General features: G+C 50.1%; 1 protein-coding gene across 4 annotated transcripts in view; it reads right to left on the bottom strand.

The window, feature by feature from the left end:
- The window catches only part of DZANK1 (double zinc ribbon and ankyrin repeat domains 1), a 38,910-nt gene that overhangs the window by 24,451 nt on the left and 1,615 nt on the right, over positions 1–12,844 (bottom strand). For all 4 annotated transcript variants that reach the window (XM_069954220.1, XM_069954223.1, XM_069954222.1 and 1 more), the window contains exons 2-7: positions 11,877–12,002; positions 10,441–10,594; positions 8,306–8,423; positions 6,451–6,541; positions 5,387–5,511; positions 4,159–4,244 (exon numbers count right to left, since the gene is read on the bottom strand). In XM_069954220.1, the coding sequence (XP_069810321.1) occupies positions 4,159–4,244; positions 5,387–5,511; positions 6,451–6,541; positions 8,306–8,423; positions 10,441–10,594; positions 11,877–11,985 (683 nt within the window). In that variant the 5' untranslated portion in view covers positions 11,986–12,002. The remainder of the gene's footprint in view (positions 1–4,158; positions 4,245–5,386; positions 5,512–6,450; positions 6,542–8,305; positions 8,424–10,440; positions 10,595–11,876; positions 12,003–12,844) is intronic.

Raw genomic sequence — 12,844 nt, 5'->3', positions numbered from 1 at the left:
AAACTGTGCACAGTTTGGGCCCAGGCTCTGCAGAACCTGGTTAAAGCCCAAGAAAATTGTAAAAAACAATCTAATAAAAGACGCATATCTGGCCCTGAGTACAGGGTAGGTGACAAGGTGTGGCTCTCTACTAGAAATTTGAAATTAAAGACACCATCTGGTAAATTGTCTCCAAAATACATTGGTCCTTATCCTATAGTAGAGATCATAAATCCAGTATCATTTAAGTTGCTGTTGCCTAGGAGTCTAAGAATTCACGATGTTTTTCATAAGTCTCTGTTGAAAAAATATGTTAATCCTGTGTTACCGTCTGCTCCTCCCGCTCCGTTGGTTATTCAGGGTGAACTAGAATATGAGGTAGAGAGAATTCTGGATTCTCGTCGGGTTCAGAATTCTTTGCAGTATTTAGTTCATTGGAAGGGATTTGGGCCAGAGGAGCGCACTTGGGTAGCTAGTAGGGATATGCATGCGTCACGTCTAGTTAGACAATTTCATCTGCATAATCCATCTAAGCCTGGTCCCTTAGGTAGAGGTCCGGAGGCCCCTCCTGAAGGGGGGGGTAATGTCAGTAACTTACCTGACCGCGCTCCAGCGTCGTCTAGGCCGGCTGGAGCGCAGCGCCGTTCTCCTCGGCAGGGCCGGGTGACGTCACGGAGACCCGACGGCGTCCCTAGTAACCAGGGGAGCCGCGGGTCTCGCATCAGTGAGCGCCGCCCGGCCGAGCAGCTGAGTGCTGTTGGACTCAGGCTGAGTGACGGATCTCTCTGCCACTCAGCCTGCAGTGCACCAGCTGCTATGTGTCTGGATTCAGGAGGCCGGACCAATCAGCCTTTGGTCCGGACTCCTGGTCCAGTATAAAGTGTTGTCAGTACCAGCCTCTAATCGCTGGCTATTAGTTGTTTCTGATCCCAGCTCCCCAGTCCCTTGTATTCTGCCCTATCCTTCCTCTATTGTCTTGCCTGGATTTTGACCTTTTGCCTGACCCCTGACTCTCCGTTCGGTTCCGATTTTGTACTGCGTTGCTCGTTTGGTTTCTGACTCGGCTAGTTTACTCCCCGCATTGTGTTTGTCTGTCTGTCTGCGTTTTATGTTTTGCACGTATACAGCATAGGGATTGTCTTCGTGGTTGTCCGCGACCGCCTAGGGTCGACCGAGGCAAGTAGGCAGGTGACAGTGGGTGGGGTAAGATTCAGGGCCCACTGTCAAGTGTCTTGTCTTCACCTGCTATTCCTGACAGCATGTTAGCAGGAAAGACACCAGTGATTCATGATGGTAATCAGGTGACAGCTCTTTCGCGCTGCATCGTGCTTCTCCAGAGTCTGGAGAAGTGGGGTGCAGCGCGAAACGGCTTTTCTTCGTTTTGTAATGTTACACTTTTCTGTGTCGGACTCCTTGTGTACATTGAGGTGGTGCCCACTAGGTTTTGTTTATTTTTTAGTAGTGTATTTTACACACTTGAATTAAGTAAAAGGGGTTGTCCAGGATAAACTATAAATATGGACTGCTGCCAGAGCTGTGGGGGACATATCTGTGTTGCGTACCTACCTGTTCCGACCCACCAAAGCTGCCTGTTTCCAGGCCGCTAGCTATCTGCCACTGTCAACGTTTTAAGTACATTCGCTGACATACCGCTCCCACCAGAAATGGACGCTCAGCATAGACTGCATACTGTCAGCAAGCTAAACATTAGGGGATGCTCCACTTATAATTTATGGGAAACACAACTAACCACAGAATGGAATTGGTAACATGGTGTTTTAGTGACACCTACTGGGAAAATTATAAAAATGCTTCCAAATGCTTCATAGGGGCAGACCATGTCACTGGGGTATTCACTAAGTTTCTGTCACTGTGTTGGCATGGGCACAGAAATAGAGGGCTCAGAAGAAAGGACTGTCAGAACATCTGAAATTGTTAAAGGGACTTTGTTACCTCCAAAACACGCACTAAACCTAAATAGATTATACATCAGTAGAGTATACGGTGTTGATTCAATATCTGCTATTTTTATCTTTCTACCGTATGTACTTTCCTTTGCTATAAGCCACAAATGAAGGGGTCTAAGTAGTCCTCTCCATTATACTCTGTAGCTAAGTAGTCCTCTTTATGCAGCTACATGCCCAGTACGTAGGCTTACAACAGCGAAATACAAAGGAGTAGAAAGCTACAAATTACAGATTTGGAATCAGCATCCTATATCCTACTTACAGATGACTTTAGTTTGGGGTTTGAGGAGGGTGGGTTGGAGGTTTCTTTAAGTACTGGAAACCCTCAGTACCAGAGCAAACAGAGCTCACAAATGGTGTCACCTACAACAGTTCTGATGTATACATTAATCAGGCTCCTATTTAGGTTACAAACCCACTTGCCGGATCTGCAGCGAGTCTCCTTGCTGCATTTTTGCAGGGAGACTCGCTGCAGATCCCGGCCCTATACTTTCAATAGCAGAGAAACTCGCAGCAGGGATGTACATCCCTGCTGCGATTTTGTCTGCAGCCCGCCCCATTAACCCCCCGGCCGCCGGACATTATACATTACCCGGTCCCCGTTCCTGCTTGCTTCGGGGCTCCCGGTGTCTTCACGGCCCACCCGGCCAATCAGTGCGCTGCGGCGGGGCAGCGCACTGATTGGCCGGGCGGAACGTGCCGGGAGCCGCTGAAGCAAGCAGGAGCCGGGATCAGGTAATGTATATCCTGCCCGCCCCCCTGCAGCCCCGATCGCCCCCAGCCCCCGGCCGCACGATCGCCCCCAGCCCCGCAGCCCCCGGCCGCACGATCGCCCCCAGCCCCGCAGCCCCCGGCCGCACGATCGCCCCCAGCCGCACGATCGCCTGCAGCCCCGCAGCCCCCGGCCGCACGATCGCCCCCAGCCCCGCAGCCCCCGGCCACACGATCGCCCCCAGCCTCGCAGCCCCCGGCCGCACGATCGCCCCCGGCCGCACGATCGCCTGCAGCCCCGCAGCCCCCGGCCGCACGATCGCCCCCAGCCCCACAGCCCCCGGCCGCACGATCGCCCCCAGCCCCGCAGCCCCCGGCCGCACGATCGCCCCCAGCCCCGCAGCCCCGGACGCACGATCGCCCCCAGCCCCCGGCCGCACGATCGCCTGCAGCCCCCGGCCGCACGATCGCCTGCAGCCCCGCAGCCCCCGGCCGCACGATCGCCCGCAGCCCCGCAGCCCCCGGCCGCACGATCGCCCCCAGCCCCGCAGCCCCCGGCCGCATGATCGCCCCCAGCCCCGCAGCCCCCGGCCGCACGATCGCTCCCAGCCCCGCAGCCCCCGGCCGCACAATCGCCCCCAGCCCCGCAGCCCCCGGCCGCACGATCGCCCCCAGCCCCGCAGCCCCCGGCCGCACGATCGCCCCCGGCCGCACGATCGCCTGCAGCCCCGCAGCCCCCGGCCGCATGATCGCCCGCAGCCCCCAGCCCCGCAGCCCCCGGCCGCATCATCGCCCGCAGCCCCCGGCTGCACGATCGCGATCGTGCGGTCGGGGGCTGCAGGGCTGCAGGCGATCGTGCGGCCGGGGGCTGCGGGGCGATCGTGCGGCCGGGGGCTGCGGGGCTGGGGGCGATCGTGCAGCCGGGGGCTGCGGGGCTGGGGCCGATCGTGCGGCCGGGGGCTGGGGGCGATCGTGCGGCCGGGGGCTGCGGGGCTGGGGGCGATCGTGCGGCCGGGGGCTGGGGGCGATCATGCGGTCGGGGGCTGCAGGGCTGGGGGCGATCGTGCGGCCGGGGGCGATATACATTACCTGATCCCGGCTTCTGCTTGCTTCAATTGCTGATTGGCCAGTTCCGCCTGGCCAATCAGTGCGCTGCCCCGCCGCAGCGCACTGATTGGAGGGGCGGGCCATGAAGACACCGGGAGCCCCGAAGCAAGCAGGAACGGGGACCGGGTAATGTATAATGTCCGGCGGCCGGGGGGTTAATGGGACGGGCTGCAGACAAAATCGCAGCAGGGATGTACATCCCTGCTGCGAGTTTCTCTGCTATTGAAAGTATAGGGCCGGGATCTGCAGCGAGTCTCCCTGCAAAAACGCAGCAAGGAGACTCGCTGCAGATCCGGCAAGTGGGTTTGTAACCTTAGTCTCCTTATAAACTATGGAAAACACTTTTTTGTACTTCACCTCTATGGACATTTGTTAGTCCAAAGACAAGACTTACTTCAGGAAATCTGTCTCCCTTTGGATTCTCATACTCTGTGTACTTGTCAAACTCTTCCGAACAATAGGTTCTGCTGTTCCATTAAGCTAAAATAGAAATTAAATGATGACGTATAAATAGTAATATTATACATTACCTGCATACTGGGTATTAAGTGGTTGGCTCTGTTATGGGGCACTGTGTAGCTGGCACTGCTATTGGGGCACTGTGTGGCTTGGTCTATTATGGGGGACTGGGCTGTGGGCCCTGTTATGGGGGCACTGTGTGACTGGCATTGCTATAGAGGCGCTGTGTGGCTGGGTCTATTATAGGGTGCTGTGTGGCTGGCACTGATATTGGGGCACTGTATGGCTGGGTCTGTTATGGGGCGCTGTGTGGCCAGAATTGCTATTGGGGCACTGTGTGGCTGGATCTGTTATGGGGCCCTGTGTAGCTGGGTCTGTTATGAGGCAATGTGTGGCTGGATCTGTTATGGGGCCCTGTGTAGCTGGGTCTGTTATGAGGCACTGTGTGGCTGGATCTGTTATGGGGCCCTGTGTAGCTGGGTCTGTTATGAGGCACTGTGTGGCTGGGTCTATTATGGTAGCACTGTGTTACTAGCTGTGTTATGTGGGCACTGCATGGCTAGCTGTGTGGTATGTGGGCACTGTGGGCGCTGTGTGGATGGCTCTGATATGGGGGCACTGTGTTGCTGATACTGTTATGGGGCACAGTTTGTGTGGCTCTGTGATGAGGTACTGTGCGGCCCTATCAGTTCTAATTCAAAGACTAATCCAGAAAACAGTGTTACTTTGTCATGCCTATTACAGACCAAACTGGTGTTCTCTTGTCAGTGCTGTTAAAATCCATGTGTTATACAGTGCCCCCTGACGCCCTGCACTAGGTATAATATAGTGCACCACTTGTACCCACCACCCTGGAATGTTAAACAGGGGAGTAGGGAACCCTCATTCTCCTGATAGGTGGGAGTCACAGAAGTGCAACCTCCATTTTTAAGAGATTTATGGCATTTGCTATCACTGTGTATTAAAGGTCTCAGATGGTTTCAAACATGGCAGAAATACCATGAAATGCTGTGGGATGTCAGCAGTGTATCTGCTCCATGTAAACATACCTTTAAATTTATTGTGGCCCTTAGAAGTGAAGTGAGACCCTCAGACAAGACAAGATTGTACACCCCTGTTCTAGAGGGACTGACCACCTGTGACCAGATATCTATTCACTTTACCTGAGATCTCTGGGTCTGAAGCGCAGACAATGGCTCTTCTAATTGGCTGGGTTTCCCTAGACGACTGTTCATAAATCTTGGACCAGTAAAGGATTTGTTGCTGGGTCTACCATCTATTTCACCATCTGGAAAAAATGGAATGAAGACTGACTGGATGGTGATGGAAAAAATATGTTTGCTATATCCAAAAAGTTAAAGTGACTCTGTACGCACAATCTGACGCCCCCAAACCACTTGTACCTTCGGATAGCTGCTTTTAATCCAAGATCTGTCCTGGGGTCCGTTCGGCAGGTGATGCAGTTATTGTCATAAAAACAACTTTTAATCCTGCAGCACTGTGTCTAACGGCCGGGGTTTACGTTTGTGTATGCATTAGGCTGGCACACCCTCTCTGTCCTTCCTCCTCACCCTCCTCATCATTAGGAATGCTCCAGGCAGATTGCTTCCTATTCCCCACCTGTGTGTATAATGAACATGGGCTGGATCGTTAATACACCTGTGCAAAGCTCAAACAGCAGTAAATGTTCCTGGATCATTCCTAATGATGAGGAGGGTGGGGAGGAAGAACGTAGAGGTGGTGCCAGCCTAATGCATAGACAAATGTAAGCCCCGGCCATTAGACACAGCGCTTCCGGATTAAAAGTTGTTTTTAGGACAATGACTGCATCCCCTGCCGAACGGACCCCAGGACAGGTTTTAGAATAAAAGCAGCTATCCGAAGGTACAAGCGGTTTGGGGGGGACAGATTGTGGGTACAGAGTCGCAAGACGCCACCTTGCCTTCCCACCCTGTTCCATACTATTATACCATGATAACCAGGTAGTTCCCACAAACTTACAATCCTTGTAATAGGACTTTATTCTAGCACAAAAATATAAAATGAGGTCACCTTACTTGATTATTCTGATTGTATGACTCAGTTGGGACCTGCGTGTTCCTACTTGTTATTGCACCAATTTTGTATGACTTTTCTTAATAAAATGTGTTTGGAGAAAAAAACAAAATAGGCTGCGTATAAGATATGCAAATTTTACATATTGCAGTTTTTTTGTTGTCAATCATACCGCCGAGATTTTGGGTAGTCTCATTCCAAGCTGATGTTCTCTGTAATGTGACGTCTTTCTTCTTCTGTGGCGCAGGAGAAATAATTTTGTCCTAATATAAAGATATTAATATTAGTATTTCTTGCATTTTCCAGTTAGTATTGTATTATATATATATATATATATATATATATACACACACACACACACACAGTTGTACCTTGGTTTAAGAGCGTTTTGGTTTAAGAGCTCACATTTTTTCAAAATTGTGACTTGGTTTAAGAGCATTGCTTTGGTTTAAGAGCTCCCTGTACTGGGTGGGAGGGGGAGTGGGGGAGGGACATGGTCTGCATAGCGGGGTCTACAGCACTGTACTCTGACCCAGGAAGTCTCCCTCACCTTCCAGATCATAGCAGAGGCTTGCATCAGGGGACAGGACTGTGGAGGTAATCTCTCCATAGCTGTAACCCCTCTCTCCCCGCACAGAGAGCGCTGCATGTATGTGCCCACATCTGTCCTGCTGGTTCCTTCCTGCTCCCTGCAGTCTCTGTCAGCCCTTGTGTTTCCCATCCTCTCCATTACTGTACAGTCACTTATAATATCACATATTCTGCTGTTTCTGAATGTTTGTTTCATCTGTTTTACATGTTGTTCAGAATAATAAATCATTATTTTTGGGGTGTGGAACCAATTGTCTGCATTTCTATGATTTCTTATGGGAAAATTTGCTTTGGTGTAAGAGTAGATTTGGATTACAAGCACAGTCCTGGAACGAATTATGCTCGTAATCCAAGGCTCCACTGTATATATATAATCATAAATTGCTCCAATTATGTATTGCCTGCGTGGCACTTGCCAAGTTTCTGGGGTCCTGCATAGTGAGGGTAAGCATCCAAGTTCGTGGGTGCAGATTTTCCCTAATGTGCAAACACATTAGGGAAAACATTAAATACTATCCTTGTCTGCTGTATCTAATGTCTATTTGCCTCTTCTGACTTTGCATTTTATTCTACACCAGGGATGGGGAACCTTTGGCTTCCAGCTTTGGCTGTCCAGGCATGATGGGAATTGTAGTTTTGCAACAGCTGGAGGGTCAAATGTACCCCATCACCACTCTACATCATAAAGATGACCATACACTCTAGTCAAAGGACAGCCCAACCTTTCGAGGAGTCTGTGTATAGTGACCTCCCAACTTTTCCCTGGCAGATGATGTTAGGGGGGAGCAGGACAGAACATGCTGCATTTCATAATGCTCAAATATGTTGTGGAGACAGGATGATGTGTGGTGCTGAGTGGTTATATGATTGTCTTTGATGTTTGCTGTAAAAGGAACATGTTATATTTCCCCTTTAGGCTATGTTCACACTACGTAAAAGTACGGCCGATGTTGCCATCAGCAACAACGGCCATACTTTGTAAGGATGAATAATGCCTATTGTTCTTTGGGATCCCGGCCGGAGCGTATACACATCGTATGCGCTCTGGCCGGGATCCTGCACGGGGACGCAAAAAATAACTGACATGTCAGATTTCTGCGGCCGCAATTCAATGAATTTCGGCCGTAGGAAACCCTGTCAGTGAACAAAGTGAAGCGAGTGGCTGCGGCCGCTTGCTTCACTGTGTGCAGGGGGGATTTCTGATGCGGGAGCGCGCTGATGAGCCCACATCAGAACCCTGCGGCCGAAAGATGATCCGTGCAGAGACCGGCCATTCCGTGACCTGGCAGGGTCATGGAATGGCCGGTCTCTATACGTAGTGTGCACAAAGCCTAAAGTTGGATCCATCTCTGCCTTTGGTTCACTTCTGCTGTAGAAAATCTGTAACATATGTTCCTACCTGTTCCTGCAGCTTTACATCTGTTGGGGCATCTTACCTGTTTTGCAAGCTCCTTTAGGAAGTTTTCATCATTGTCTTCATCGGATGAGTCTATCTCTGGAGGGACGTATTCCACAATGAAAACTTTAGTTACGATCCCACTTTCTCGTCCATCTCTAAATGGTAGAACAATAAATATTAGGAGAGCTACTTGTCAAACCGCCCACAGTATCTTTAAGGGGCTGTCAAACCATTTAAGTGTCACTGTCATCGATCTAAACGTTTGACACGTCTCTATGACATGTCAAATGTTTTCCCAAACGACAGGTACACTTTAAGACTTTTTTCCTATCCACAGAACAGGGGATAAGTGTATGATCATGGGGGATTTATCTCCCTTCATTCTTAAGAACACACTGCCACTTCATTCATTGTCTGTATGACTGCTAAGCTAATCTATTGCTGGCAGCTCCCAGAGACAATACAGCATGACTGCTGCTCCCATAGACAATACAGCATGACCGCTGCTCCCAGAGACAATGCAGCATGACCGCTGCTCCCAGAGACAATACAGCATGACTGCTGCTCCCAGAGACAATGCAGCATGACCGCTGCTCCCAGAGACAATACAGCATGACCGCTGCTCCCAGAGACAATACAGCATGACTGCTGCTCCCAGAGACAATACAGCATGACCGCTGCTCCCAGAGACAATACAGCATGACTGCTGCTCCCAGAGACAATACAGCATGACCGCTGCTCCCAGAGACAATGCAGCATGACCGCTGCTCCCAGAGACAATACAGCATGACCGCTGCTCCCAGAGACAATGCAGCATGACCGCTGCTCCCAGAGACAATGCAGCATGACCGCTGCTCCCAGAGACAATGCAGCATGACCGCTGCTCCCAGAGACAATACAGCATGACCGCTGCTCCCAGAGACAATACAGCATGACCGCTGCTCCCAGAGACAATGCAGCATGACCGCTGCTCCCAGAGACAATACAGCATGACCGCAGCTCCCAGAGACAATGCAGCATGACCGCTGCTCCCAGAGACAATGCAGCATGACCGCAGCTCCCAGAGACAATGCAGCATGACCGCTGCTCCCAGAGACAATGCAGCATGACCGCTGCTCCCAGAGACAATGCAGCATGACCGCTGCTCCCAGAGACAATGCAGCATGACCGCTGCTCCCAGAGACAATACAGCATGACCGCAGCTCCCAGAGACAATGCAGCATGACCGCTGCTCCCAGAGACAATGCAGCATGACCGCTGCTCCCAGAGACAATGCAGCATGACCGCTGCTCCCAGAGACAATACAGCATGACCGCTGCTCCCAGAGACAATTCAGCATGACCGCTGCTCCCAGAGACAATACAGCATGACCGCTGCTCCCAGAGACAATGCAGCATGACCGCTGCTCCCAGAGACAATGCAGCATGACCGCTGCTCCCAGAGACAATGCAGCATGACCGCTGCTCCCAGAGACAATGCAGCATGACCGCTGCTCCCAGAGACAATGCAGCATGACTACTGCTCCCAGAGACAATACAGCATGACCGTTGCTCCCAGAGACAATGCAGCATGACCGCTGCTCCCAGAGACAATGCAGCATGACCGCTGCTCCCAGAGACAATGCAGCATGACCGCTGCTCCCAGAGACAATGCAGCATGACCGCTGCTCCCAGATACAATGCAGCATGACCGCTGCTCCCAGAGACAATGCAGCATGACCGCTGCTCCCAGAGACAATGCAGCATGACCGCTGCTCCCAGAGACAATGCAGCATGACCGCTGCTCCCAGAGACAATGCAGCATGACCGCTGCTCCCAGAGACAATGCAGCATGACCGCTGCTCCCAGAGACAATGCAGCATGACCGCTGCTCCCAGAGACAATACAGCATGACCGCTGCTCCCAGAGACAATGCAGCATGACCGCTGCTCCCAGCCAGGGGTTAGACTTTTGCACACTTATCCTCTATCCTTTAAATCTTAATGGTGTGACAATCCCTTTAGGCTCACTAGAAGAATAAAAGCATACTAGCAACCTTTACCATTATACCGTGTTCTTTCCTGACCTTGTTCGATCCCAAGCCACATAAAATACAATGTCTCCCCTGACCAGTGCTGTATAAAACAAGTTATTACACTGTCCTATACGACAATGTCTTCATGTAGTCACTTACCTACTGACAGCCACAGCCTTGAGGGTTATTTTACCATCAGGCAATCTAAATGGCCCTCGATATTTCAATGTGGTGTTTTCTGGGTGATTGGCTTTCTTTAAGAGGTCCGGCTTGCTCCCATCAAGTGTATAAAATATGGAAACATCTGGCGTATCTAAAAACATAAGCAATCGGAGAGAAAAGGGATCATTATTAGAAGGTGCATTATGTCTAGGGTGCCTTTTTCGGTGAAAATATTTTTCTTTCAAATCAGAAAGTTATATACTGTAGATTTGGAATTTACTTCTATTTAAAAACCTCAAGTCTTCCCATACTTATCAGCTACTGTATGTCCTGCAGAAAGTGCCGTTTTCTTTTCAGTTAAACATAGTGCTCTCTGCTGACATATCTGTTTGTGACAGGAACTGTCCAGATCAGTGGTTAATCCCCATAGAAAACCTCTCCTGTTCTGGACAGTTCCTGTCTGAGGGTGGGTTCATAGTAAAGGAATTCTCGCGGATAATGTCAGCGGAATTTCGCTGTCTTTCCGCGCCTTTCCGCTGGCTCCATAGACACCATTCTATGGGCCGGCGTATTCTGCTATCCGCCGAAAGAAGTGACATGTCACTTCTTTCAGTGGATAGCGGAATACGCCGGCCCATAGAATGGTTTCTATGGAACCGGCGGAAAGGCGCACAGCCGTGCACGCGGACAGACAGCGGAATTCCGCGGACATTATCCGCAAGAATTCCTCAGTATAAACCCACCCTCAGACAGAGATGTCAGCAGAGAGCACTGTGTCAGACTGCAAAGTAAACTCCACTTCCTGCAGGACATACAGCAGCTGATAAGTATTGGAAGACTAAAGATTTTTAAATGACAAATCTATATAACTTTCTGAAAGCAGTTGATTTAAGAGAAAAAGATTTAGGTCAGAGTATCCTTTTAAACAGTAAATAAGGGCAAGCTTAATGACATATCAGAAGTTTGGGTCAGTGGAGTGAGTGGTGGACAGATTTCATGAAAGTCTATGAAAGTTATTGCTACTCCATATACTACTAGCTGAGCAGAGAAACAAAGGGATGCAGTCCTCAGCCGAGAGCTTCTGCCCCTTCTCTCAAGTGATCGGTGGGGTCCGGGTGCTGTGACTATGATATGTCACAATATGTCATGATAGGTGACAGCTACACTTTAAATGGTCTGTAGTAATATTTTGTGTGGAGCCAAATTAATATTTAAATCAATGTTTGTATACTAACCAATGTATATATAGTATGTATGTGTGAGGACATTGATACAGAATGGTGAACAAAGCCAGAGCCCTGGCAGGAAGTGTTATCATGGGGAAGGAAAAAGAAGACTACAAGCTTCAGGCCACTCACCTGTCGCACTGATAACCTCCATCACTATAACATACACCCTGAATAATAAGAGGAAAAACAGGGGGGGGGGAGTACCTGATTTTATCTCTATTGGAGTACTTGTGTCTACTTCATACTTCCCTCTGCCAGGAACAGGAACCCGGAGGGGTATAATCTGTGGGACACATATGGAGCCTGCAGTCATTCTTTATAGGGGAGGACCTGCGGAGAATAATATATGCATCATATACAGCACAGGCAAAAAGGAATAACACTGATATATTAGGTATACAGTATATGGACAGCATCAGCCGCATTGTGTAACAAAATCATCATGATCAAGTCTTCCAGTACTCATCAGCTGCTGTATGTCCTACAGGAAGTGGTATATTCTTTCCAGTCTGACACGGTGCTCTATGCTGCCACCTCTATCCTTGACAAGAACTTTACAGAGCAGGAAAGGTTTTCTATGGGGATTTGCTACTGATCTGGACAGTTCCTGTCCTTCACAGAGGTGGCAGCAGAGAGCACTGTGTCAGACTGGAAAGAATACACCACTTCCTGCAGTACATACAGCAGCTGATAAATACCGGATGACTTGAGATTTTTAAATAGAAGTAAATTACATATATCTATAACTTTCTCACACCAGTTGATGAAAAAAAACTTTTTTGCTGGGGTACCCCTTTAAAAGGAACCTGTCATACTGCCAGAACCGCAGGTCATTACTAGAGATGAGCGAACCTTTCGGACTTTTGATGCCTGTGATCCCGGGTGCATAGTTGCGATCCTGGGAATATGCGGCCAGGATATTCTAGGGAATCGATCTGGAATTCCCTGGAATATCCTGGCCGCATATTCCCAGGATCGCAGCTATGCACCCGGGATCGCAGGCATCACGATAGAGCGCAGATGCTGTCGGACCAAAAATCCAACGGTCCGCGCATCTCTAGTCTTTACGGTAGTCCTCAGAAATTTCTCCCCTCCCCATCAGCCTTGGTTGATAGATTTCTGCCTGCTTGGGTATAAAGAGAGGCCATCAGAGCAGGGAGAAGCCACCGGGA

This window comes from Dendropsophus ebraccatus, chromosome 15 (assembly GCF_027789765.1).
Source record: "Dendropsophus ebraccatus isolate aDenEbr1 chromosome 15, aDenEbr1.pat, whole genome shotgun sequence".
NCBI classification, from domain to species: Eukaryota; Metazoa; Chordata; class Amphibia; order Anura; family Hylidae; genus Dendropsophus; species Dendropsophus ebraccatus.
The sequence above is the reverse complement of the archived record's forward strand: the minus strand, read 5'-3'. Positions and strand labels throughout refer to the sequence as shown.